Raw genomic sequence first — 24,011 nt, 5'->3', positions numbered from 1 at the left:
AATTAAAAGAAGAAACAAAGTAACATTAAATTGCTCATTTTTTAAAATTAAATCACACTCAAATCTAATTCTCCTAGCCTTACCTACAAGAAATACACCAGGAAATATACCTCTTCCTCGAGTTTGTTGGTTGAAATTTCTCAACGAACAAAATACTTTTCTTTCAACATGTAATGCTGGTAGGTTATTTATAAATGAATAAAAAATAAAGCGGGATGAGATAACGTAGAAGCATGGAACTAAAAAAATTATATTACAAACTTTGTTCTTGTTCAATTATGTTCAAATTTGATATGAAATTCTATATGCATTTAGATTCTACAATCAGTGGATAAGTTTTTGAGCAAATAATATGATGAAAAAATTGCGTAGATCTAAATTACATATAAAGGCATATGAATGGAGAGATCTTACGATTGACACATTAGGGAGACCTTTTAACTCAATTACATAGAGAAATATTCAGTGGACTTAATCTATTGCATTTGACTATCAAATTCATTTTTCGTGATCTCTACACTAATGTAAATCCATGAAGTGAGAGAAAGATATTTTTCTTTATGTTTTCACTGATGCAAATAAGTTTTTCATGAGTTATTCACTGAAAAATATTTAGTGGTTTAATCTCGTTGAAAAATTTTGACCAACATAATTGAAGGGGGTTTATTTGTTTGTGTATTTTTTATGGGTCGAGTTGGGTGGATTAGATTAGGGTGTAATTTTTTTTTAAAACATAAGCAATTTAATGTTAATTTGAGTTTTTTCGTTAAAGAAGGGTACAAGTAAAAAATTTCTTAACAACGAGGGTAAATATGGTCTCAAAGTATGACAACGAGGGAAAATTCGATCCAAAGTAAGACGAAGTACATATTTAGCGATTTTTTCAAAGTAGAAGGATAAATTTGACCTCAGAGTATGACAATAAGAATAAATTTTGCTCTAAAGTATGATGAGGGGTATATTTAATCAATTTTCAAAGTAAAGAGGTAAATTTGATCCTTTTTCCTTTTAAAACTTGATCAGCTGAACATGATGCTCCAAACACACTCCTAATCAATAGAACAAATTATTACTATCTAATAAGAGGGAAGGGCAGGAGAAGCAGGCAGGTCTCCCGTCAACATGCCTGCTTCCTCCATTATTTTATTGTATCTATCTCTAATTAATTATTATAAGTTATTTATGTATTAAAAGATTAATATTATTTAATAAAAAAAAAGTAAAATAGTTATTTATGACATGTCTGCTTCAGCTGCTTCAATTGCAACTTTATTAAATATTACCCCTAATTAATTATTATAAGTAATCTAGTCTGGGTATTAAAAGATTAATAATATTTGATAAAAAAGATAAAATAGATATTAAATGCTAAGTTAACTCTTCGTGATTTAAATTAACTTAACGTCTTATATGAGGTCCACTTAAAAAAAATCACAAGTATTTTTTGTAGTAATTTTGATGTATCACTTCTAGTTAGTTGTTGTGGGTCATTAAGACATTTCTGCTTCGCTGCTTCAATCGTAACTTTACTATATTACTCATAGTTAATTATTATGGTCATCTAAGTATTATGACACTTAAATTGAAATAGAAGAAAAAATATTGTACACCACAATAATTTAAAACTTAAATTGTTTAAAAAATGTAATTGACTATTAATGCCACGAAAGTTTGAACAAGGAGAGTGATATATATTATTTGAAAATTACATAAAAAGTATTATAAATTAAATAGTTAAGAATTTAAAATATCTAAAAAAAAAAAAACCCTATTATATATTTCAAAAAAATACATAAAAAATACTAGTATAAATTTTCCTAATTAAAATGAAGTTAAAAAAATATTTGTTGGGTTCATGCCTTGCACGGGCAATTAATAACTAGTTTTATCATAAAGCTCTATTTTTTTTTTCATTAAGAACAATAGAATATTTAAACATCAATTTAGAGAGTGTTTGGATGGGTTTAAATGCTACCCAAAATAGCTTTTAAGCCATTTTTCACTTTTTAAAGTGTTTGACAACTTTAAAAATGGCTTAGAAAAAGTTAAAAATTATTTTTTTGAGCCAAAAGCACCATTACCACTATTTTTTATTTTTGGCTTATAAGCCATTCTAATTTGACCAAATAAAAAACATATTTATCTCTTCTAATTCTCACATATTTTACAATTGCCATCATATTTGTTCAAAAAATTTATTCTCTTCTACCATTTTTGTGTTTTTTCTCTATTTTTGTGTTCCTCTCTTCATGTTTGTATTTTTCTCTCCATTTTGTGTCTTTATTTCTTTTTTAATGGGTTGCTAATAATTTGATGCTTATGAAATTTATGAGCAATTGAGAAGATTTATTTTTTTGATAGTTTATTTGACTGAAACAATAAATTTTAATGTATCGTAAGCAATTCAACTTCTTTTGGGTCGACTTTTGTTCAATTTTCTTGAAGAAAAAAGGAAAATTAATAACCTATTTAGCTGAAACAATAATTTTTGCTCCTTTTTGAGTGTTTTGGTTCAATTTTCCGAAGAAAAAAATCTCGTAAAATAAAAATAGGTTAATTAGTGTGGCAAAATTCACAAAGAAAAATGAATCCATATAGCTGAAACAACAAATTTTGCTTCTTTTAGGATCTCTTTTGTTTAATTTTAAGAAGAAAAATGGAGCACAAGAAACTTATTCATTCATGAAAATATTTTTAAAAATAAATGTATTAAGTAGTTTATATTGAAATTGAATGAAAATATAAATTATTTAAATTTAAATTATTTTAAAATTAAAAATCTAATAGTAATCAACTTTATATAATGTTAACAACTATAAGGGTATTTAAGAGCCATATTAGTACCCCTTTTGTATGAAACTTTTAATTTATGAAATATGATTTTTATGTATTATTCCCCTTCTTAATATATACTTTTAAATTTGAATAATTATTATTGTACAACATATGAATTTCTCTAAGAAAAAAACTTATCAACCAAGATATATGGAGAACACTCACTGAAGATATACAATTTTATGAAAGATTAGTGAACGATTCATGTATATTTGACGACGCAACATTCATATTCGACAACATTTTAATAGTGATATAGTCATTACTCAATCAACGAGTAATATATTTTTCAATTAAGAGTCATTTTAGCAAATAAATAGTATCATTTGTGATCAATTATTTATCTATTTATGTAGTTATAATGATTAGTAATATATATGTTTTGTTTGATAATTTAAACTCTTTTAACCAAGAAAAAAGATTTATTTTAGCGCACAAAATTTAATAGTAATTCATGAAAATATTATATATATTCATGAAATTGCAACTGTATTGATAAACGTTGATAAACGTCTCCTGTCATTAATTATGAAATTGCATCACTATGTACTGTGTTATCAAAGGTTGGAAAAAAAAACTAAGGTTGCATAAAATTTATCTTTAAAATAAAAATTAATAGATATATAAACACTAAATTTGAATATTATATTAACAATATATATATATATATATATTGAAAATAAATTAAAAATATATATATTAATTTTAATTTAAATCATTTTAGAAATAAAAATTAATAATAATCAACTCTACATATTATTAATAACTGTAAGGTTGTTCCGATATTTTGACCAAAAAAAGTACTTATCAGCACTTGTTTATCAAACACATCAACAAATTATTTTCAGTTTCAGCGCTTTTATCCAAACACGTAACTGTTTATCTTTAAAATAAATTTCAGCACTTTCAAGTATTTTTAAAGAATTTTTAAAAGCAATTTTGTTTGGCTTATCCAAACTGGCTCTTATATTCAGTAAGATAAATTATCAATAGTGTATCATTTAAATATTTATTAAAATATGCACTTTTCAATTTATTTAGGCAAAAATCGGAAGAACAATGAAAAAACTTTGGGCAATGTGACTGATATTGCATTCTCTAGGGCCATTCGTGATATATCACAATAAGATGTGCCCACCGATTGCTAAATCGGGCACTAAAAAGATATTCCTACTCATTCATCACTATTTATTACAGCAAGTCGTACTGATTCACGGTATCTTTCTCTAATCACAAATGTCTTCTCTTCCCTATTGATACTCCAAACACCGTAATCGTCGCGGCGTCAAAGGTAAGTCCACAAAATCTCATAAATTCACTGTTTTAGAAAAAACCCAATTTGCATTTTATTGCGACATTGTTGAATTAGTCCCAAAGCTGGCCCGAACACCACAGTTATTATCATAATTATTATCGTCAAGATTGTTTCTTGTTGAGTATTCTTTGCCTTTAGTTGATTTTGTAGATTATGGATTTATTGATGTAACCGAAAGTATACTTGTCGGCACCGGGTACTTGTTATCACATAAAAGTTTATTTCATCTTGTTTATGAAGCTATATAAATATATTCATTAAAAATTAAAACCGAAGGAGGTTGATCAAAGTAAATTAACTATTATTTCTTGTACTTCCGTTGCTTTTTTTTTTTGTTGGAGTGCTTTGGACTGTTTTCTCTTGAACCGAGGGTGTATTGAAACCAGTTTCTCTACGTCTGAGGTAGGGGTAAGGTCTGCGTACATTTTACCCTCTCTACTCCCCAGACCACACTTTGTGGGATTACTCTGGGAGTCTGGGTATGTTGTTGTTAAAGGATATTTTTCAATTATTACTACCTGGGAAAAAAATCATCAGTTTAGTTCTTTGTCCTTTCAGGTTATTTGAATTACAACGGAGACTGATCAAGGTAAAGGTGCAACTTCTATATAGTGGAAGAGAAGGAAGTAGAGGAAACTAGAGGTGCACAAGGTGTTGGACACTGTTAAGCATCTTTCAAAAAAACAATATCTGGGAGTTCATGAAATAAGGAAAAGTATTTGATTTATAACCTTGTTACTTCTGAAAGGAAGTGTTTATAGGTAGTACTAGGGGTAGTGCATAACTTTGTTAAAAATGGAGTCTTTATGGAAGTTAGTGTATTTGCTTGAACCAGCACCCATTGCTCTTATTCTCACTGCCATAACTGTTTCATATGCATCTGCGTTCCGAGCACTAAACTATGGCAAAGAAATGGAGAGAAATCGTGATTGGTCCGAAGCATCAATCACCTTAGACAGGTCTCAGGCTCTTATGATCCCGATAGTGAGCTCTTGCAGCTTGCTTATGATGTTCTATTTGTTCTCTTCTGTCTCACAGCTCCTCACCGTGTTTACTGCAATTGCCTCAGCATCATCTCTTTACTTTTGCCTATTCCCTTATATTGCCCCAATCAGGTCTAGGTTCGGCTTAGCTGACCCTTTTGTATCTCAATGTTGTTCAAAGCCATTTACTAGGATCCAAGGCCTTTTGATGTTGCTATGCATTGGCACGGTAATAACGTGGCTTGTCTCTGGTCATTGGATACTGAATAACTTGTTGGGCATCTCTCTTTGTATTGCTTTTGTGAGCCATGTTCGCCTTCCTAACATTAAGATTTGTGCAATGCTTCTTGTATGCTTGTTTGTATATGACATATTTTGGGTTTTCTATTCCGAGAGATTCTTTGGCGCAAATGTCATGGTGTCTGTAGCAACCCAGCTAGCATCCAATCCTGTACACACAGTGGCAAATAGTTTGAGCCTTCCTGGATTGCAGTTGATAACCAAAAAACTCGAGTTGCCTGTGAAGATTATTTTCCCCAGAAATTTACTGGGTGGTGTAGTGCCTGGATATGCTGCTGCTGACTTCATAATGTTGGGTCTTGGTGACATGGTAAATGCATTTTCCTATTTGTGAAATAAGTAAAAGGGTCAATCTCCCTTTATACTCTTGTTTGCATCTTAATTTTGTCCGCATAAATATATATAGAGGGTGAGACACGACATGAGACATTTCAATTTTTCTCAATGTGATGAAGTTTTCCTTCATTCTTGGTGGTTTGGGACCACCTCTAACGGAAAAGAATTGAAAAGAGAAAGGGAGAAAAAAGAAAGAGTTGACAGGTGACTTTTGTTTTTCTCTAGTCTCAGCAGCTGACTTTGCCATAATCTGATGATGTTCCCGTGTTTTCTAGAATAAATTTCACAATAAGATATGCACTTTTTGTTTATCTGTCTTTTAAGTAGTTCTTTTGGAGTTCTGAGCCTAATATGGTCCAATAATTAATTTTCTTATATATAGGGTAGGGTGATTCCTTTATTGTGATTTTATAACCTAGAATCACTTATCTCAATAATTAGAAAGCTAACAAGCTCCTGTTTGAAAACGATCAGTTCTCTACCATCTGTTACTAATTATAATAAGTGCATCTTCTCTTGTCCCTTTCCAGCTAGCTCAAGCATTACCTCTTCTCACATGCAACATAAGCATGGACCTAACCGCTACACCACAATAGTTCCTTTTTAAGAAAAACAAAAATGCTGCTTTTAGCAAAGCTAGTTAAAAGCTCTATGCATATTGATTTTGGAATTCCTGTAAGATCTCTGTTAAAAGATATCAATAGTTGTGTAGTTGAACCATATTCAGGCACTAAGTTTCATATTCTGACAGTAATCTCTTCTTTCACTCAAGAATGTAGTATTAAAGTTAAAGGGAAATGAAAATAATTGTGAGTTGTCGAACCATGCATTGCAATTACGGAAAGTTTAGATGTGTTGGGCTGTATGCTGGACATATGGACGGTTTTTCATGTTAGGGTAAGCTATGGGAATAAATGCTTACCCAAAAGTTTATTGAGCAAGTGGGATGCATACGAGTTGTAGCTTAGAGTATGGGAATTTCATATATTTTTCTGTTAGTTAAGTGAATCTTATAGGTGTAAACAAGAGAATCATGGTTGATGATCTGTGTTTCTAGCAAGGCTTTGATAATGGCAAATTTGGACTCGTTTCTTAGTGTTGTTGGTTATGTTTACCTTCTTCCTCATTGTCGCTATCTTTTCTTGTTTCCTTGGTTATTTTTAAATATAAACTTCTATACTCTTGCCTACTTCTTTTGCTTTTCATTTTATTTTTGGGTGGTGGACGGAGGTGGGGGATTCATATTTTTTACTGGTTTTGTTTATGCAAATTCATTTTTATAATATATGCAATGCGTTATATGTCATTTCACATGTACCTGGAAGGTTCTTAAAAAAGATATAGAAGAAAGAATGATAAAAGCAGATACTCACGTTCTCTTATAGTCTATGATACATGTGAGAATTAATGGACAACAACAACAATAAACCCAGTATATTCCCATATAGTGGGGTCTGGGCAGGGTAAAATGTATGTAGTCCATACCACTACATCCGAAGAAGTAGAGAGACTATTTCCGATAGACCCCCGTCTCAAGACAAAGGACCGTAGACAAACGTCGCAAGCATACAACATGATAAAAATAACAGAGGTACAACAACCACACAAATAAAGTACATTAACCAACAAAGGACACCCCCTTCCCCTAACCCCAGCATTACCAACCAAGCTACACCAAACTCTCTTAACTACAACCTATGACTTGACCAGATACCTTAGCTCTCTATCCTAATACTCTTCCTCCAAACCTGCCTATCGAGGGTCATGTCCTCAGTGAGCCGTAACTGCTCCATGTCACATCTAATCACTTCTCCCAAGTATTTCTTCGGTCTACCCCTACCCTGCTTGAAACCATCCGAGGCCAACCTCTCACACCTACGAACTGGGGCATCCATGCCCCTTCTTATCACATGACCAAACCATCTTAACCTTACTTCCCGTATCTTATCCTCCACCGACTCTACCCCCACCTTCTCCCGAATAATTTCATTCCTAACCCTGTCAGCCCTCGTGAATCCACACATCCAACGCAACATCGTCATTTCCGCCACCTTTAACTTCTGGACGTGAGAATTCTTAACAGGCCAACACTTCGCTCCATACAACAGGCCAACTTCACTACCACCTCGTCCTTTTGCCTCGAGTCACTAAACTTGCACTCTAGGTACTCCGTCTTGGTCCTACTCAACCTAAATCCTTTAGCTTCCAGGGTTTGTCTCCAAACCTCCAACTTATCATTAACACCTCGACGTGACTCATCAATCAAAATTACATCATCCGCAAAAAGCATACACCAAGGCACCTTACATTGAATACTCCGTGCCAACACATCCATTACCAAGGTGAATAAAAACGGACTAAGAGTTGATCCCTGGTGCAACCCTGTCAAGACCGAAAAATACTCAGAATCCCCTCCCACAGTCCTTACTCGAGTCTTCGCCCCCTCTACATATACCTAGTCGAACGAATGTACGCCACAGGGACCCCCTCGCCTCTAAGCATCTCCAAAGAATCTCTCTAGGGATTTTGTCATACGCCTTTTCCAAGTCAATAAACACCATGTGCAATCCATCTTCCTCTTTTAGTACTGCTCAACCAATCTCCGCACTAGGTGAATTGCCTCAGTCGTCGAGCGATCAGGCATAAATCTAAATTGATTCTCCGAAATAGACACTATCTTCCTTAACCTCCGCTCCACCACCCTCTCCCAAATCTTCATCGTGTAACTCAACAACTTTGTGGGAATTAATGGAGAAAAAAATATTATTGAATTATGTGTTTATATAATTACATCGAGACCCTATTTATAGACACTATAGTACAATCCCTTTTCAAGTAGGATTTTTATATGCTATTTCTATTTCTACTGATATTCTAACACTCCCCCTCAAGCTGGTGCATACAAATCATATGTACCCAGCTTGTTGCAAATGTAATTAATACGAGGACCGGTGAGGGACTTGGTGAAGATATCTGCAAGTTGATCACTCTTTGACTTTATAAATTTTGTAACAATATCTCCTGAGAGTATCTTTTCTCTGACAAAGTGACAATCAATCTCTATGTGTTTAGTCCTCTAACGAAACACTGGATTTGATGCGATATGAAGGACTGCTTGATTCTCACATACAAGTTTCCTCTTACTGGTTTCTCCAAATTTTAGTTCTCTTAGCAACTGTTTGATCCAAACTAGCTCACTTCACTAGATCGAGTAACCACACTTTGTTTCTTACTCTTCGAAGACACCAAATTACCTCTTACTAAAACATAATATTTGGAGATAGAACGTCTATTAGAGGGTGATCCTGCCCAATCAGCATCTGTGTAACCAATGATATGCTCGTGACCTCGATCCTCAAAGAGTAGTCCTTTACCTGGAGCTGACTTTATATATCGCAGAATACGATCAACTGCATCCCAATGACTATCACCGGGGGAAGTCATAAACTGACTTACAACACTCACAGGAAAGGATATGTCAGGTCTAGTCACGGTGAGATAATTCAACTTTCCAACCAACTGCCTATACCTTTCAGGATCACTGAATGGCTCCCCTGTCCTGGTAGAAGTTTAGCATTTGAACCCATATGAGTGTTAATGGGCCTACATCCCATATTCTTGTCTCCTCAAGAATGTCTAAGGCATACTTGCGTTGAGAAATAACAATACCTGATCTGGACTGAGCAACCTCAATACCTAGAAAATATTTCAGTCTGCCGAGGTCTTTGGTCTGGAAATGTTGAAAGAGATGTTGCTTCAATTTAGTGATACCATCTTCATCATTGCCAGTGATAACGATATCATCAGCATAAACCACCAGATAAATACACATATTTGATTGAGAATGTCGATAAAACACTGAGTAATCAGCTCCACTACGAATCATGCCAAATTGCTGAATTACTGTGCTAAACTTTCCAAACCAAGCTCGAGGGAACTGTTTCAGACCATAGAGTGATCTGCGCAATCGGCATACAAAGCTACTAGACTCCTCCTGAACAACAAAACCAGGTGGTTGCTCCATATAGACTTCTTCCTCAAGATCACCATGCAAAAAAGCATTCTTAATATCCAACTTATAAAGAGGCCAATGACGAACAACAACAATGGATAGGAAAAGACGGACAAATGCTATTTTAGCCACTGGAGAGAAAGTGTCACTATAATCAAGCCCAAATATTTGCGTGTATCCTTTGGCAACAAGGCGAGCCTTCAGCCGATCAACCTAACCGTCTGGACCAACTTTGACTGCATAAACCCAACGGCAACCAACAATAGATTTACCTGCAGGAAGGGAAACAAGTTGCCAAGTACCACTCGCATGTAAATAAGACATCTCATCTATTATTGCCTGCTTCACCTGAATGAGAAAGTGCTTCACCTACAGTCTTAAGGATGGTAATAGAGGACAAAGATGATGCAAAAGCATAATGGGGTGATGATAAACGATGATAACTCAGGAAAGTATAATGTGGGTTAGCATTACGAGTGGAACGCATACCTTTTTGAAGTGCAATTGATTGGCTAGGAGAAGGCAAGTCCGCAGTAGGAGCAGCATCTGATGCTGACGGATGACATAAATCATCTGTGACTAATGGTGGACGCTGACGACGATGATAAGTTAGAAGTGGAGGCACTGCAACTGGAGACTTAGAAGTAACCGTTGATTCCTCAAAGGTTGGTTCGGGTAAATCTGGAGATACGGGTAAGACCAAGGATGGTGCGGGTAAGCCTAGAGATACGAGTAAAACCTCAGAGATATCAGGATGGTCAGAAGATATGTAGTAAGTTCGAAATTCAAAAAGATTGACATCGGCGAACATAAAGTAGCGATGAAGATCCGGTGAATAACAACGATACCCTTTTTGAACTCTAGAGTAACCAAGGAAGTCACACTTGAGAGCACGAGGGGCTAATTTATCTTTTTCAGGAGCTAAGTTATGAACAAAACATGTGCTCCCAAAGACACGAGGGGGAATAAAGTAGAGACGTGACAATCTAGAATGGGGAACCTTATTCTGAATGGAATGGAAGATGATGACATTCTATTAATTAGATAGCAAGATGTGAGGACTGCATTGCCCCAAAAATGCAGCGGAACATGAGATTCAATGAGAAGGGTGCGAGCAGTCTCAAGAAGATGCCTATTTTTTTTCCTTTCTGCTATACGTTCTGCTGAGGGGTTTACGACCAAGATGTCTGGTGAAACTCCTGAAATTGAGAGGATGGGTATTTTAAGGCATTATCACTACAAAAAGTACGAATAGAAATGCCAAATTAAGTTTGTATTTCAGCGTAAAAACTTTTGAATATAGAAAATATCTCAGAACGATCATTCATTAAGAAAATACAAGTACATCTTGAAAAATCATCTATGAAACTAACAAAATAACGAACCTAAGGGTGAACTGACTCTACTAGGACCCCAAACATCAGAATGAACTAATGAGAGAATGAACTAATGAGAAAATAGACCCTGAACGACCCTCAACACTACATGAGGAAGTAGCACGGGTGTGTTTCCCAAATTGACATGACTCACAATCTAATGTGAATAAACTAGACAAACTAGACACCATCTTTTATAGTTTGGATAGACCCGGATGTCCCAAATGTTTGTGAATTAGGTTTGGAGGGTCTGTAACGGAGCCTGTTGTGAAGGAATTTGAAGAGGTAAGATGGTAAAGGCCTTGTGATTCATGTCCTGCGCCAATTGTCTGTCCCGTACTGTGGTCCTGCATTAGAAAAGAGTCATTAAAAAAGTTATGGTACAATGAAGGGCACGTGTCAAACGATTAACAGATGCAAGATTTAAAGGACAACCAGACACATAAAGAACAGAGTCTAGAGTGACAGAAGATAGGGGTTTGGCTTGTCCAACTCCTTTTGGTTTTGTTCGGATCCCATTGGCTAAAATAATAGCAGGAAGAGATTGTGAATAAAAAATATCAGACTAAAGTGATTTGTTACCAGAAATATGATCAGAAGCACCTGAGTCCACAACCTATGATCCAAGAGTACTAGATTGTGAAACACAAGCAAAAGGATTACCAGCAACAGAAGCATCAGGTTGGGCAACCGAGGCTACTTGTGGAGATGTCTGCTTACTTGCTCGATACTGAAAGAACTCATCATATTCTGTTTGGGAAATATGAGCATTATTGGATGGTCGATTAGGCTGTGGAAATATCTGCTTACTTGCTCGATTCCGAAGGAACTCATTATATTCCTTTACAACAATAGGATCATAACTGAGCGGTGGACCATGCAAACTATGACATATATCCTGAGTGTGTCCAATTTTATGATAATAACTACACTTTGATCGAGATTTTTCAGAACAATCTCCTCCTCGCCGATTTTCCATAGGCTGATATGTTCGTTTTTCTATGGTTTGAGATGCAAGAATAGAGGAGTCAGCAGTGGGTGATGAAATTACTTTGTGACTAAGAGGTGCGGCAAGACGAAGCAGACGAGAGAACAACTCATCAATTGTAGGAACCATAGGACTAGCTAAAATCTGATAATGTACAACATTGTGGTCAGTAGAAAGTCCAACAAGTGTAAGAACTAAAAATATCTGTCTGTGCTCTTGTTGTTTTTCCACATCCGCAGTGACGGATATCAATGTATCAAATTCTTCCACGACTGCTTGTACTTGTCCCAAGTAAGTAGACATATCGGAATCTTGTTTCTTCAAGTTGGTCATTCGAGATAACTTCATAAAAACGAGATGTCATTAGTGTATAAAGCACAAGCCTTTTCCCAAACTAAGTAACACATCTTGAATGGACGAAACAAGGGCATCAACTTGGAATCAATAGATCGCCATAAGAGACTACATAATTGGGTGTCAACTTTCTCCCATTGTTCTTTAGCTTTCGCATCTTCCGCGCTAGATTTTGCTTTTTCATTTACCACACTAGCCTTGTTCGTTAAGTGATTTTGGACACCTTGACCTTTGCACCACAACTCAATCGAGAAAGCCCACGCTAAATAATTTGAACTTCCCATCAATGATTCAGAAGTGATCATAGAACTTGAGCTTTCGATTCCAGTAGTTTTGGGGCCAAAAACATCATACCCAAAAGACATCTTGGAAATTTGGACTTGAAAATACCAAGAAACAGAATTAGGGTTCTGAAAATTACTGAAAATTCAGTGGAAATATATATATATATATATATATATATATGAAGTCGCCAGAATCAAGGTTCCGGCGATCGAAATCTGTGAACTTCGCTGAAACTGAGAAAAAAAAGCTTGTCGGAGGTCCGGATACCTGGGCGACCCTAACAAAAAAGAAAAAAATTGAAAAAGTCGACCGGAGAACGGCTCATGTGTCGGCGCGTGACAGATTTCGCCGGAATTACGGCAGGCGTGTGGGGGTGCGTGGCTGGTGACTTTCCGGTGGTTTTGGTCGGGTTTTTGTTGCCCGAGCTTACCGATCCTCTTGGTGGTGTTGTACAACACACAAAACAGATAATGACACAAATCAGTCACCGGAAATTGACGCACGGTGACCTTTTTTTTTTTTTTTCCTGAAGTTTCTCACCAATTCTCTGATTCCATGTGAGAATTAATGGAGAAAAAAATATTATTGAATTGTGTGTTTACATAATTACATCAAGACCCTATTTATCGACACTATAGTACAATCCTTTTTTTAAGTAGGATTTTTATATACAATCCTTTTGGTGCTGTTGCATTTTGCACACAACGCACAAAACATATACTAGCAATACACTTTCAGTGTCGACGTAGTTTGATCGCTTAATTAGGCTTATATTTATTACATTTTCCTTGCAATGTTATGAGAGTAGAAGTTTGTAAATTTGATCTAGTAGCGAGTATGTCACATGAAAGTATTAATTCTAAGTATATAGTATATCACCCCCAAATGACAATTCATCATATAATTTAGGGTAAGATCAACACTAAATTTTTTCAATAATCCTACTTTGTCCATGCAACCCTCACCACCAAACACATATTATAGGTTTGTCTGGTAATAATTGTGTTGTGCAAAGATACTTTATACTGACAGAAAACAAAAAGTGAACCATGCTTAACATTGAAAACCCCCCAAAAAAACTCTTCTTTTTCCCAATTCCTGGAATTTTGTGCATTCTGTCGGCGATTGTTCCAAAGATAGTCTCTAACATTCAATGTTAAGGATCTATGGCTGACTGCATGTACATGTGATGTCATTCCATTATTAAGTGTTAAGTGAATACAATTAAGATCTTCACAGATTTTTTTGTTGTGATTGGTCCCTTCACGATACGATACTGACATATATCCGTTGACCAATTTTACGTGGACTAAACTTTCATTTTTTGATGTGTTTTCAGGCTATTCCTTCTATGCTTTTAGCATTGGTTCTCTGTTTTGACCATAGGAAGAGCAAGGGCTCTGAAAACATCTCGGATGTACCACTTCGAAAGGAGGATATATCATCTCCAAAGGGGTTTAAGTACATACGGCATGCCCTAGCAGGATATTCACTTGGAGTGGTTACTGCCTTAGCAGCTGGTATTTTGACTCACTCGGCACAACCAGCACTTCTATACTTGGTATGTTTCTTTGCTTGAAGCTCAATACCCCTCCCAATTACTGCTGCAAGTTTTCTTTATTTTGTGGGGTTTCAAGAGTCTGCTAAGTAGCACGAAATCACGGTCCTGACGGGGGTGTTAGTGTTGGACTGAGACATAAAGGTTCATAGCTTCGAGATATGAAGTAGTTTTTAAATAATAGAGGTTTTCTAAGTTTCATACTTTTTGAAAACGACTCTACGTGTATCTGATCAAAATAAAGAAGAGTCCCAACACTTGCCGAGCCGATAAGAGTATAAGCAGCTAAGACGGCCGCTTTTGAGAGCTTGTATGCAGGGTTACAGGGGAAAGGAGGGGAGAAAAAGTTGTTTAGACTCGCTAAGGCTAGGGAGAGGAAGGGTCGTGACCTCGATCAGGTGAGGTGCATTAAGGGGGAGGACGGTAGAGTGTTGGTGGAGGACGGCCACATAAAGAAGAGATGGCAGTCGTACTTTCATAGGCTCTTGAATGACGAGGGGGACAGAGCTATTGTGTTAGGGGAACTGGAGCACTCAGGGGAGTGTCGGGATTTTAGCTATTGTAGACGTTTTAAGGTAGACGAGGTTAGACAGGCAGTCCGCAGGATGCGAAGGGATAGGGCGACGGGGCCGGATGAGATACCGGTGGAGTTTTGGAAGTTCGTTGGAGAGGCTGGTGTAAGGTGGTTGACTGCATTGTTCAATGAAATTTTCAGGACGGCAAAGATGCCCGAGGAGTGGAGGTGGAGTACCATGATCCCCCTCTATAAGAATAAGGGGGACATTCAGTGTTGCAATAACTATAGGGGGATTAAGTTACTGAGTCACTCTATGAAGATCTGGGAGAGAGTGGTCGAGGTGAGGCTGAGACGGATAGTGTCTATTTCGGAAAACCAGTTCGGATTTATGCCCGGCCGCTCGACGACGGAGGCAATCCACCTGGTACGGAGGTTGGTGGAGCAGTATAGGGAGAGGAAGAAGGATCTGCACATGGTGTTCATTGACCTGGAAAAGGCGTACGACAAAGTCCCCAGGGAAGTGCTTTGGAGATGCTTGGAGGTGAGTGGAGTATCGCAGGCATATATCAGAGTAATTAAGGATATGTATGAGGGAGCGAAAACCCAGGTGAGGACGGCGGGAGGAGACTCAGAGCATTTCACTGTCCTGACAGGATTGCATCAGGGATCTACTCTTAGTCCCTTTTTGTTTGCGTTAGTAATGGATGTGTTGACGCGGCGTATCCAAGGGGAGGTGCCGTGGTGTATGCTTTTTGCAGACGATGTAGTCTTGATAGATGAGACTCGAGGGGGTGTGAATGACAAATTAGAGTTGTGGAGGCAAACTCTGGAGTCTAAAGGGTTCAGGGTGAGCAGAACCAAGACAGAGTATGTGGAATGTAAGTTTAATGACGTGAGGCGGGAGAATGAGGTAGTAGTGAGGCTAGAAGCACAGGAGGTTGGGAAGAGGGATAAGTTCAAGTATCTCGGGTCCGTGATCCAGAGTAGCGGTGAGATTGACGAGGATGTCTCTCACCGTATTGGGGCGGGATGGATGAAGTGGAAACTCGCATCGGGGGTGCTGTGTGATAAGAAGGTGCCGCCCAAGCTTAAAGGCAAATTCTATAGGGTGGTAGTCCGTCCGGCCTTGCTGTATGGAGCGGAGTGTTGGCCAGTTAAGAACTCCCACGTTCAAAGAATGAAGGTGGCAGAAATGCGAATGTTGCGCTGGATGTGTGGACTGACCCGAGGGGATAGAGTTCGGAATGAGACTATCCGGGAGAAGGTTGGTGTGACTTCAGTGGAGTGTAAGATGCGGGAAACACGATTGAGATGGTTCGGACACGTGAAGAGGAGGGGCATGGATGCCCCGGTCCGTAGGTGTGAGAGGCTAGCGTTGGATGGTTTTAGACGGGGTAGGGGTAGACCGAAGAAGTACTGGGGTGAGGTGATTAGGCGGGACATGGAACAGTTACAGCTCACCGAGGACATGACCCTAGATAGGAAGGTCTGGAAGATGCGAATTACGGCAGAGGATTAGGGCCAGTTCGGGTCGCTAGTGTAGGGAATTAATTGGTGGGGGGTATTCCTGTTAGGATTCCGTATTCAATGTTCCGTGTTCCGTGTTCCATGTTTATTACGAAAATGTGTGCTGTCCTCTGCTTTATATTCCTGCATTCATGCTTTACTCTGTTTTATATTCCTTATGGGTGCCGTATCTATGTTATGTCATCTGCTTCTGTGCTGTACTATGTGTTTGTGTGATATCTCGTTACTTGAGCCGGGGGTCTTTCGGAAACAGCCTTTCTACCTCAGCAGAGGTAGAGGTATGGACTGCGTACATCTTACCCCCCCCAGACCCCACGTAAGTGGGAATACACTGGGTTTGTTGTTGTTGTTGTTGTTGTTATTATGTTCTTAGCTATGTGCACATTTATTCCGGCATTGTGTAGGTATATCAAGACAAATTATCTCCATCTGTATCTGGTCTACTCATTCTTTTCTCTTGGGCCAAACCCATCGCCAGGCCCCTCAACTTGGCACGATCTTTCATTTTAGCACCTCAAGTGAACATTGTTCACTTTAGGCAGCTCAACTAGCATACAAGTGTGTGTTATTTTGGCACCTTTTACAGAGTTGGCATGGTGCGTGTGTGTGTGTTTCACTTACCTGAAGGCGCGTGAAAGGCCTTTTTTGGCTGATGTGGCGTCCAAATTGGCCCACAAACAATATATTAACTCACCCCATTAATTTATACCTTCTTCTTCATTTTTATCCACCATTTTTATCAATTTTGAGCTTAAATTTTCACCATCATCTACTCGTAATCCTATCCTAAGTAGTAATAGTAATACAATCAACATCTAATCTGAAAAATCATTACTTATTAATCACTTTCTTGTTCCTCTGTATTTTCTCTCCATGCTATCACATAAATGGAATCAAATTACTATTTAATCCAAAGGATATTCTTCCATTATTACCAAGATAATCACTGCACCAAGAAAACAAAAACAAACCAAAAACGTTGAAATCTGCCGTTTTAAACTTCTACAGTACACATTCTTTTTCGGATTTGTGTTCTCTAAGATTAAAAAAAAATCAAAGTGATATTGAGTGATATTTCGGATGAACAATGGGATGCGATGCAAACAATTATTTCTCAAATGTCACATAACGTTCAAGTATCAAACGTGTCCACTGATTGAAAGGTTCGATTTGATGCAGAATGCGGCTGAATTTCCCCAGCGGCGCGATCAAATTATGGCAATTGGTAAATGAAATTGGAGCTGTTGGTATGATCGAAATGAGTAAGCGAAATCAATGTGAAGTAATTGAAAACAATTCAAATGAGTTGGACAATGATAAAATCGTCGGAGAGGTGCGAAATTCGAGCGAATTGAACCTAATTCTGAGCAAAATCTTGTTAATTTGAATGAAGAGGATGGTAGAGGAGCTCAATCCACCCAAACCATTCCCTTCCCAGCTCAAAAGTTTACATTTACATTGGAGAAGATAATCTTGTTCGGGTGGGGTTGGGGGCGCAGATACAACGCCAATTGGGGTGGGGGTACTTAGAGAAGATGATCTTGAGGGGCGGGGGTTATTTATTTATTGATTTTTTTTTAAAATAAATTAATTATTTAAAAATTATTTTGGACAAAAATGACAAATGTTAACGTATTATTTGTCACTTTACACGTCATCAGCGCGTGTAGTGTACGCACATTGTATATTATTGCTGATTGTGCAAAAGATACCAAAATGACACCTGGATACTAGTTGAGGTGCCAAAAATGAACGTTTAGTTTAGGTGCCAAAGTGAAATATCGTGCACACTTTACGTCTAAGTTGCTCGGATTCTCCAAAAATGTTGCCGCACCCGTATCGGATCCTTCAAAAATACCTATCTTTGGAGTATCTGACACGCATCCATAGACATTTTTGAAGAGTCCGAGCAACTTAGCTTTAGGTGCCTGTCGATGGGTTCCGCATTTCTTTTAACCACTGCCTCATCATATTGTCGCATCTACTGAGTGGTGCATTGGGAGGTCTATGTAGAACATACCAAATTATCTAGAGGCCTTTCTCTTTTTTTTTTTTGGGGTGGGGGTGGGAGTGGGGGTGGGGGTGGGGTTGTTTGGTATTGTAGGCCTCTCTTATTTATCCTATACATGTGCTACCTACACCTTTTGTGGAATGTGGCCATTTCTAACATTGTCTAATTATATCATCATATATTAGTTCTATGTATTGCATCTTCATTGTCATCTAATCTATAATATATTAAAAGTGTGAACACTTTTAGAAAAGTGATTTGAACTTTTTGCCCTTCATTAAAAGATTCTTTTTTAGACAAAACTTTCTTTTCACTATTTTTTAAATTTATTATTTAATTATTTTTTATTATATTAACTAGACTTCTTAAAATAAATGGTAAGATAATTAATTAATATTTTCCTTTCTACTACTTCTATAATATTAAGATGTACGTTAAACTAGAGAACAAACCGATTTGCCTATTGAGAGAATATGATTGATGCTCATCTAACTTGATTTGATTATTAGTGGATGCTTGAAATTTTAACCCTCAATTTCTTCACTGTTTTTGTCAGCATAATAGAATTCAACATGTGTGTATATATATATCTTCTTTGTTTTCATTCAAAATCATTCTTTAGAGTTAAAATTTTTGGTAAATTTTAAAAATATTTTTGGTAGAGGTTAGGTTTAATAAATAAATTCTCCATCTTTACATACTCAAAAGATATTGAATTTAATTATTATATTCATCTTTATTATTTAAACAAATATCCTATTTAGTGTAATGTTTGAACTCGTTAAAGTGAGGTTCACGCGCAGAGCGGGTACACCTAAACTAGTTTTCTTAAAAGTTTGAGCTTAGATATCAGAGTTATCAAGTTTTAGGCACTAAAGTTCCATTTGATCTCATATCATTTTAATTCTTCTCATGGGAGCCAAGTCTTGTAGTGCATATATTTTCTTGCACTGCTACTTATCCTAAAACTCTTGGCCTTTTGAGTGTCTCTCTCTCTATTTCCACCTTTTAGTTGACTCCCTTGATAGTTTCATCAATTGGTACGATATCACCAGCAAATAGTGTACATCGTGGAACATCGTTCTCTATAATATTGGTTGGTTCATCCATTCAAGAGCAAAATAAACTCACGTTTATCAGAAACTCTTTTATATTTACAGCATTATTTACACACATGTGGTTGCTCTTTCGCACGCGTCCCTTTATGGAGTTATATATATAATAAGAATTCTATTTTGCTTGAGCACTATCTATAGAACTTTCTACGACACGTATCTCTCGTCAATAAATGTTATGTGGAGATTTTGGTTTCTTTTCTGGTAAACTTTCATGTATCTTGCTTCCAAAAATATAGTTTTTGTTGTTGATATACTTGGCATAAAACCAAGTTGCTTCTCTAGGTTATCAAAAAAAAAAAGTTGCTTCTCAACTACAAAGTAGTGTACCTAAATTTAGTCTCTTTAACTTTTTCCATAGTTCATTGGGTTCTGTACAGCTCCAAATATTTCTTTGTTCTTATATATCAAAAATAAGGCATCTTTGTCTACGTATTTAGCATCTTTTCATTGCTTATATAACTTCTAATAGTTTGTTTTCATATTACTCCCATCTTTTCCAATTACTTCCATCTCTCTATAGGGATACCACATGGATGATTAGTTTTCTTACTCGTATTTAGCATCTTTTCATTGCTTATATAACTTCTAATAGTTTGTTTTCATATTACTCCCATCTTTTCCAATTACTTCCATCTCTCTATAGGGATACCACATGGATGATTAGTTTTCTTACTCATATTCTAACGTCATCATTTACTCTATTAAACCCAGCTCCTTATATTATGTGAGGTTTCCATCTACCGCTGATATATTAAGATCTATAAAATTTGAAGGGCAGCCTTGGAACTGGTAAAGTTGTTGATATGTGACCACAAGGTCATGGGTTCAAGCCTTGAAAACAATATCTTGTAAAAATGCAAGGCTGGGTACAGTAGAACCCTTGTGGCCGGGCCCTTCCTCGGACCCTGCGCATAGCGGGAGCTTTAGTGCACCGGGCTGCCCCTTTTTTTTTTACTTTGTGGTGAACGATTTATTGAGTAGCATCTTCAATACATTTTGCTCTTACTGTCCCATTAAAAGTTGTTAGGCGTCGTGTTTCATATACTCAGTTCAGTTGTTTAACTCTCTTCTCTGTCTGCTAGTTTATATATTTCCATATCTCGTTCCTGGGTCTCTAATGGTACAAGTTGTCTGAGCCTTAACCTTCGGTTTACCAATTGTCTTCATAGCCTTTTAATTTTTTTGGTATTCTTCAAATGCTTCACCTTCTTATGTTGTCGGTAATTACCTATATCACTTTTCTTTAGCTTTAATTCCACCTAAATTCTTGCAGTTGAGGTCCTAGGTATTCAGGCACATAGCCCTTTCTTAATGCAAGTTGTCATTTGCTTTAACGTGATATCTATTTTGTCTGTTTTTACCATAGTCCCACTCTAAGACCGTGGTGACTTTTAGTTAAGTTTGAAGTCTACTTGGTATGATTAGGTTTACTTCTAAATGTATGATCACTTCTTTTTATTTATAAAAGTAGGTGTTAGGTAAAGCTAAATCATACATTAATATTTGCTTACATTTCTTAAAGACATTTTGCCTTGGTCAAAACCACATTAGTATATTACTTCTATTAATAAGCAGTTGGCGGTTGTCGTGCCTTTCAAATATCCGGTGATGATGTGTTGGTCATTTATAGTATGCATTGGATCAAGTTATACATGCATTAATTATATCTAACTAGTTTGGGTTGGTTATATGAATTCTTGATATCCGTTCCACAAATTTGGTCATGTCGTTTCTTTAAAGACATGTTAGGTTTCTCTCAAACTGAATATTCTTCAAACTCAAACTTATTCTGCACACTATCTTACAAATCTCTAACCAATCTAAAAAAAACCACTAGCATTCACAAGACTTATGTAAATGTAACAACCAAGCCCATTCCTAACAAATATGGACCATCTCTTCTATGGATCCTAGGATTCCTAGGTTTCTATTATGTTTTTTAATCGAAGTATCTGTACATTTCTGTAGAGTGAAGAGTGTATAGGTGTTTATGGGTAAAAAATTACCCGTACCCAGTGTTTACCTAAACTAAGAAGTACAAGACATGTGTCTTTAAGAAACATTTATCAATTAGCCGTGGTTAAGTGAGGTGTATTCCCACTTAGATTTTTAACTGCTAATGTTGAAATGCTTAGCTTGGTTTAAACATCGTATGCTAGTAAGTTTTTAGATGGTGCATTTGGAGGTCTACCTAAATGTGCGTATCTTCACAAATTTTAATTTTTGTTTCCTTATCGAATCCAAAAGCATCGAGTTGGTGTCCCAACCAGTGTGAATGTGGGACTCTTGCCTAAGATTTGATGCCGCGCCTTCTAAAGGAAGAGTTTGCATTGCACGTATGATATCCTAAAGATATTGGGTTGGTTTTTAATGTCCAGGCAGTGTTAGTTATTTAGGATGTGCATGAGTCACGTTAAGAGCTGTGTGATATTTCATGCCTTCATGAGCAGATTAATCTGCTGTGCTTTTCCTACATCAATTCACACCCTATTTTTAAATGGTTGTAAACTCATTTCATTATTGATGTATCAAATGTACTATCCGGAGATTAGTTTTTTCTCTACAAATTCCAAAAATTATTTAACAAAAAAAAAACGCTAAATGGGACTAGAGCTTGTAACATTTTTTTAGTAGTCTAATGCTGTCTTGGGCAAGTACTTTTTGAGGTTCTGCTCTTATGGTGGTTTAAGAAGTTCTGTTCCCATAACAGGCAGTTCATTTACTTTTTATCTTTGGGTAAAATAGGTACCATTAACTCTGGGACCGGTAATTGTCATATCATGGATGAGAAAGGAGCTAGCCGAGCTGTGGGAAGGATCACCACCAAACATAAATGAGAAAACTCATTTTACAGAAGTCTGAGCCCTTGCCATTCCCCACATGAAGCTTCAGCTAGGAGGGCGCATCGAAACGTGTATATTTTCTGGTATAATTTAGCCCCATCTGTTGGATATTAAAATTTTTTGGACCATTTAAGTCTTGCGTATATTACAAGGCTGCAATGCTTGAGACAGCGACAAGCCTCAGATTTATATTTCAATTACAACTTTTAACGGAGTTACATTGTCTTTATTCCTCTCCTTCTCCCTCCCAGTGAAAACTGGTAGTACTATGTTAGAAGTAGAGGTGGAGTCCGTAAAAAAAGGGCAGCCTGGTGTGCTCATGCTATGCGGTGGGGTTTAGGGACCACAAACTTCTATAGTATTCAGCCTTACCCTGCATTTCTGGAAAAGACTGTTTTCACGGTTCAAGCCAGTGATCTTCTGATCATATGACAACAATTTTACCAGCTACGTCAGGGCTCCCCTTCTAGAGGTGGGGACTGTAGACCACCATTTCCTTCTCTTTCCTGTATGGTTCATATGAGTTTCACACCAGATACTGGTATCATTGACCGGTACTTAATTGTTTATTAACTACATTAATAGTACCATTGGTGCTCTAGTCCTCATTGGCAGCTTTGTTTGTTATGGTATTACACCAAAACATAGCTTACAAAGTCATCCCTATCCCATGGTCATCATGTAAGCAAAACAGGAAAGACGGTTTGCATTTCCAACAGCAAGCAAGCTAAACCCTTTCATATGTTTTCAAGGTTTCAACACACAAACCACCCTTAAAATTAATGATGTTAAAACCCATCGCCAGGCCCCTTAAGTACGCACGATCTTTCACTTAGGCATTTCAAGTGGACATTGGTGCATGTTTTGCTGAATTAACAAAATAATATTAGTGCGTGAGTTACACTCTCTGCTAAGGTGGAAAGTGACGAATAAAATGCTGACATGTGTCATTTTTGTCCAAATAATTTATAAATAATTAATTTTAAATAAAAATACCCAAATAATTTATAAATAATTAATTTAAATAAAAAATATCCAAATAATTTATAAATAATTAATTTAAATAAAAAAATACCCCTTCCCCGTAACCTACCCGCGCCACCAATCTTCTTCTTCAAATACCCCACCCCCCCCCCCCCCCCCCCCCCCCCCCCCCCCCCCCAGTTTTTTCATTACATAGCCCACCCACCCCGCCAGTCTTCTTCCCCTCTTTATCTTCTTCTAATTTTTTCTTCACGGATTTTTCTTAGTTTTTATGCTTTGATTTTAAATTTTTCTTCACGGATTTAGATTTATTTTTAATTTTTTTAATCAATTTTGCTTTGATTTTCAATTTTTCTTCGCTGATTTTTCTTGTTTTTTATGCTTTGATTTTAATTTTTTTTTAATTGATTTTATTTGATTTCAATTCTTCTTCACTGATTTAGCTTTATTTTTCAATTTTTCTTCATCGATTTTGTTTGATTTTTAGTTTTTTCTTCGTTGATGTTGGTTATTTTTTATTTTTCTTCATCAATTTTGCCCTTAATGATTAAAAAAAGGTGCTTATTATTTAATCTTCACGAACCTTTAAATGCATATATAAATTTCTCTCAATATTCTTACTGTTAAATAAATTAAGATTGACAAAAATAACGGATAAAAATGTGAAAG

At 36.5% G+C, this 24,011-nt stretch overlaps 1 protein-coding gene across 4 annotated transcripts; it reads left to right on the top strand.

Annotated features, from left to right (window-relative positions):
- The first annotated feature begins 3,839 nt into the window (after positions 1-3,839).
- LOC107863274 (signal peptide peptidase-like 1) lies at positions 3,840-22,587 on the top strand. Of its 4 annotated transcripts, none has more exons than XR_007053609.1 (5): positions 3,880-4,126; positions 4,709-5,743; positions 14,124-14,345; positions 17,566-17,719; positions 22,261-22,350. XR_007053609.1 is itself a non-coding variant. In XM_047409374.1 (5 exons), the coding sequence occupies exons 2-4, from the start codon at positions 4,946-4,948 to the stop codon at positions 17,617-17,619; spliced, it is 1,074 nt and encodes a 357-aa protein (XP_047265330.1). In that variant the 5' UTR covers positions 3,880-4,126; positions 4,709-4,945; the 3' UTR covers positions 17,620-17,648; positions 22,261-22,350. The 4 variants fall into 4 exon arrangements, 3 of the variants coding, with proteins under 3 accessions (XP_016564612.1, XP_047265330.1, XP_016564613.1); XM_047409374.1 differs by having other exon boundaries at positions 17,566-17,648; XM_016709126.2 differs by lacking the exon at positions 17,566-17,719 and having other exon boundaries at positions 3,840-4,126; positions 22,261-22,587.
- The last annotated feature ends 1,424 nt before the right edge of the window (positions 22,588-24,011 follow it).

This window comes from Capsicum annuum, chromosome 3 (assembly GCF_002878395.1).
Source record: "Capsicum annuum cultivar UCD-10X-F1 chromosome 3, UCD10Xv1.1, whole genome shotgun sequence".
Lineage (NCBI taxonomy): Eukaryota > Viridiplantae > Streptophyta > Magnoliopsida > Solanales > Solanaceae > Capsicum > Capsicum annuum.
The sequence above is the reverse complement of the archived record's forward strand: the minus strand, read 5'-3'. Positions and strand labels throughout refer to the sequence as shown.

Bases quoted from the DNA above. Each gene is read 5' to 3' on its own strand.
- LOC107863274 (XM_016709126.2), top strand. From the start codon at position 4,946: ATGGAGTCTTTATGGAAGTTAGTGTATTTGCTTGAACCAGCACCCATT. The intron at 5,744-14,123 runs GTAAATGCATTT...ATGTGTTTTCAG, and splicing joins TGTTGGGTCTTGGTGACATG to GCTATTCCTTCTATGCTTTT. The intron at 14,346-22,260 runs GTATGTTTCTTT...TGGGTAAAATAG, and splicing joins AACCAGCACTTCTATACTTG to GTACCATTAACTCTGGGACC.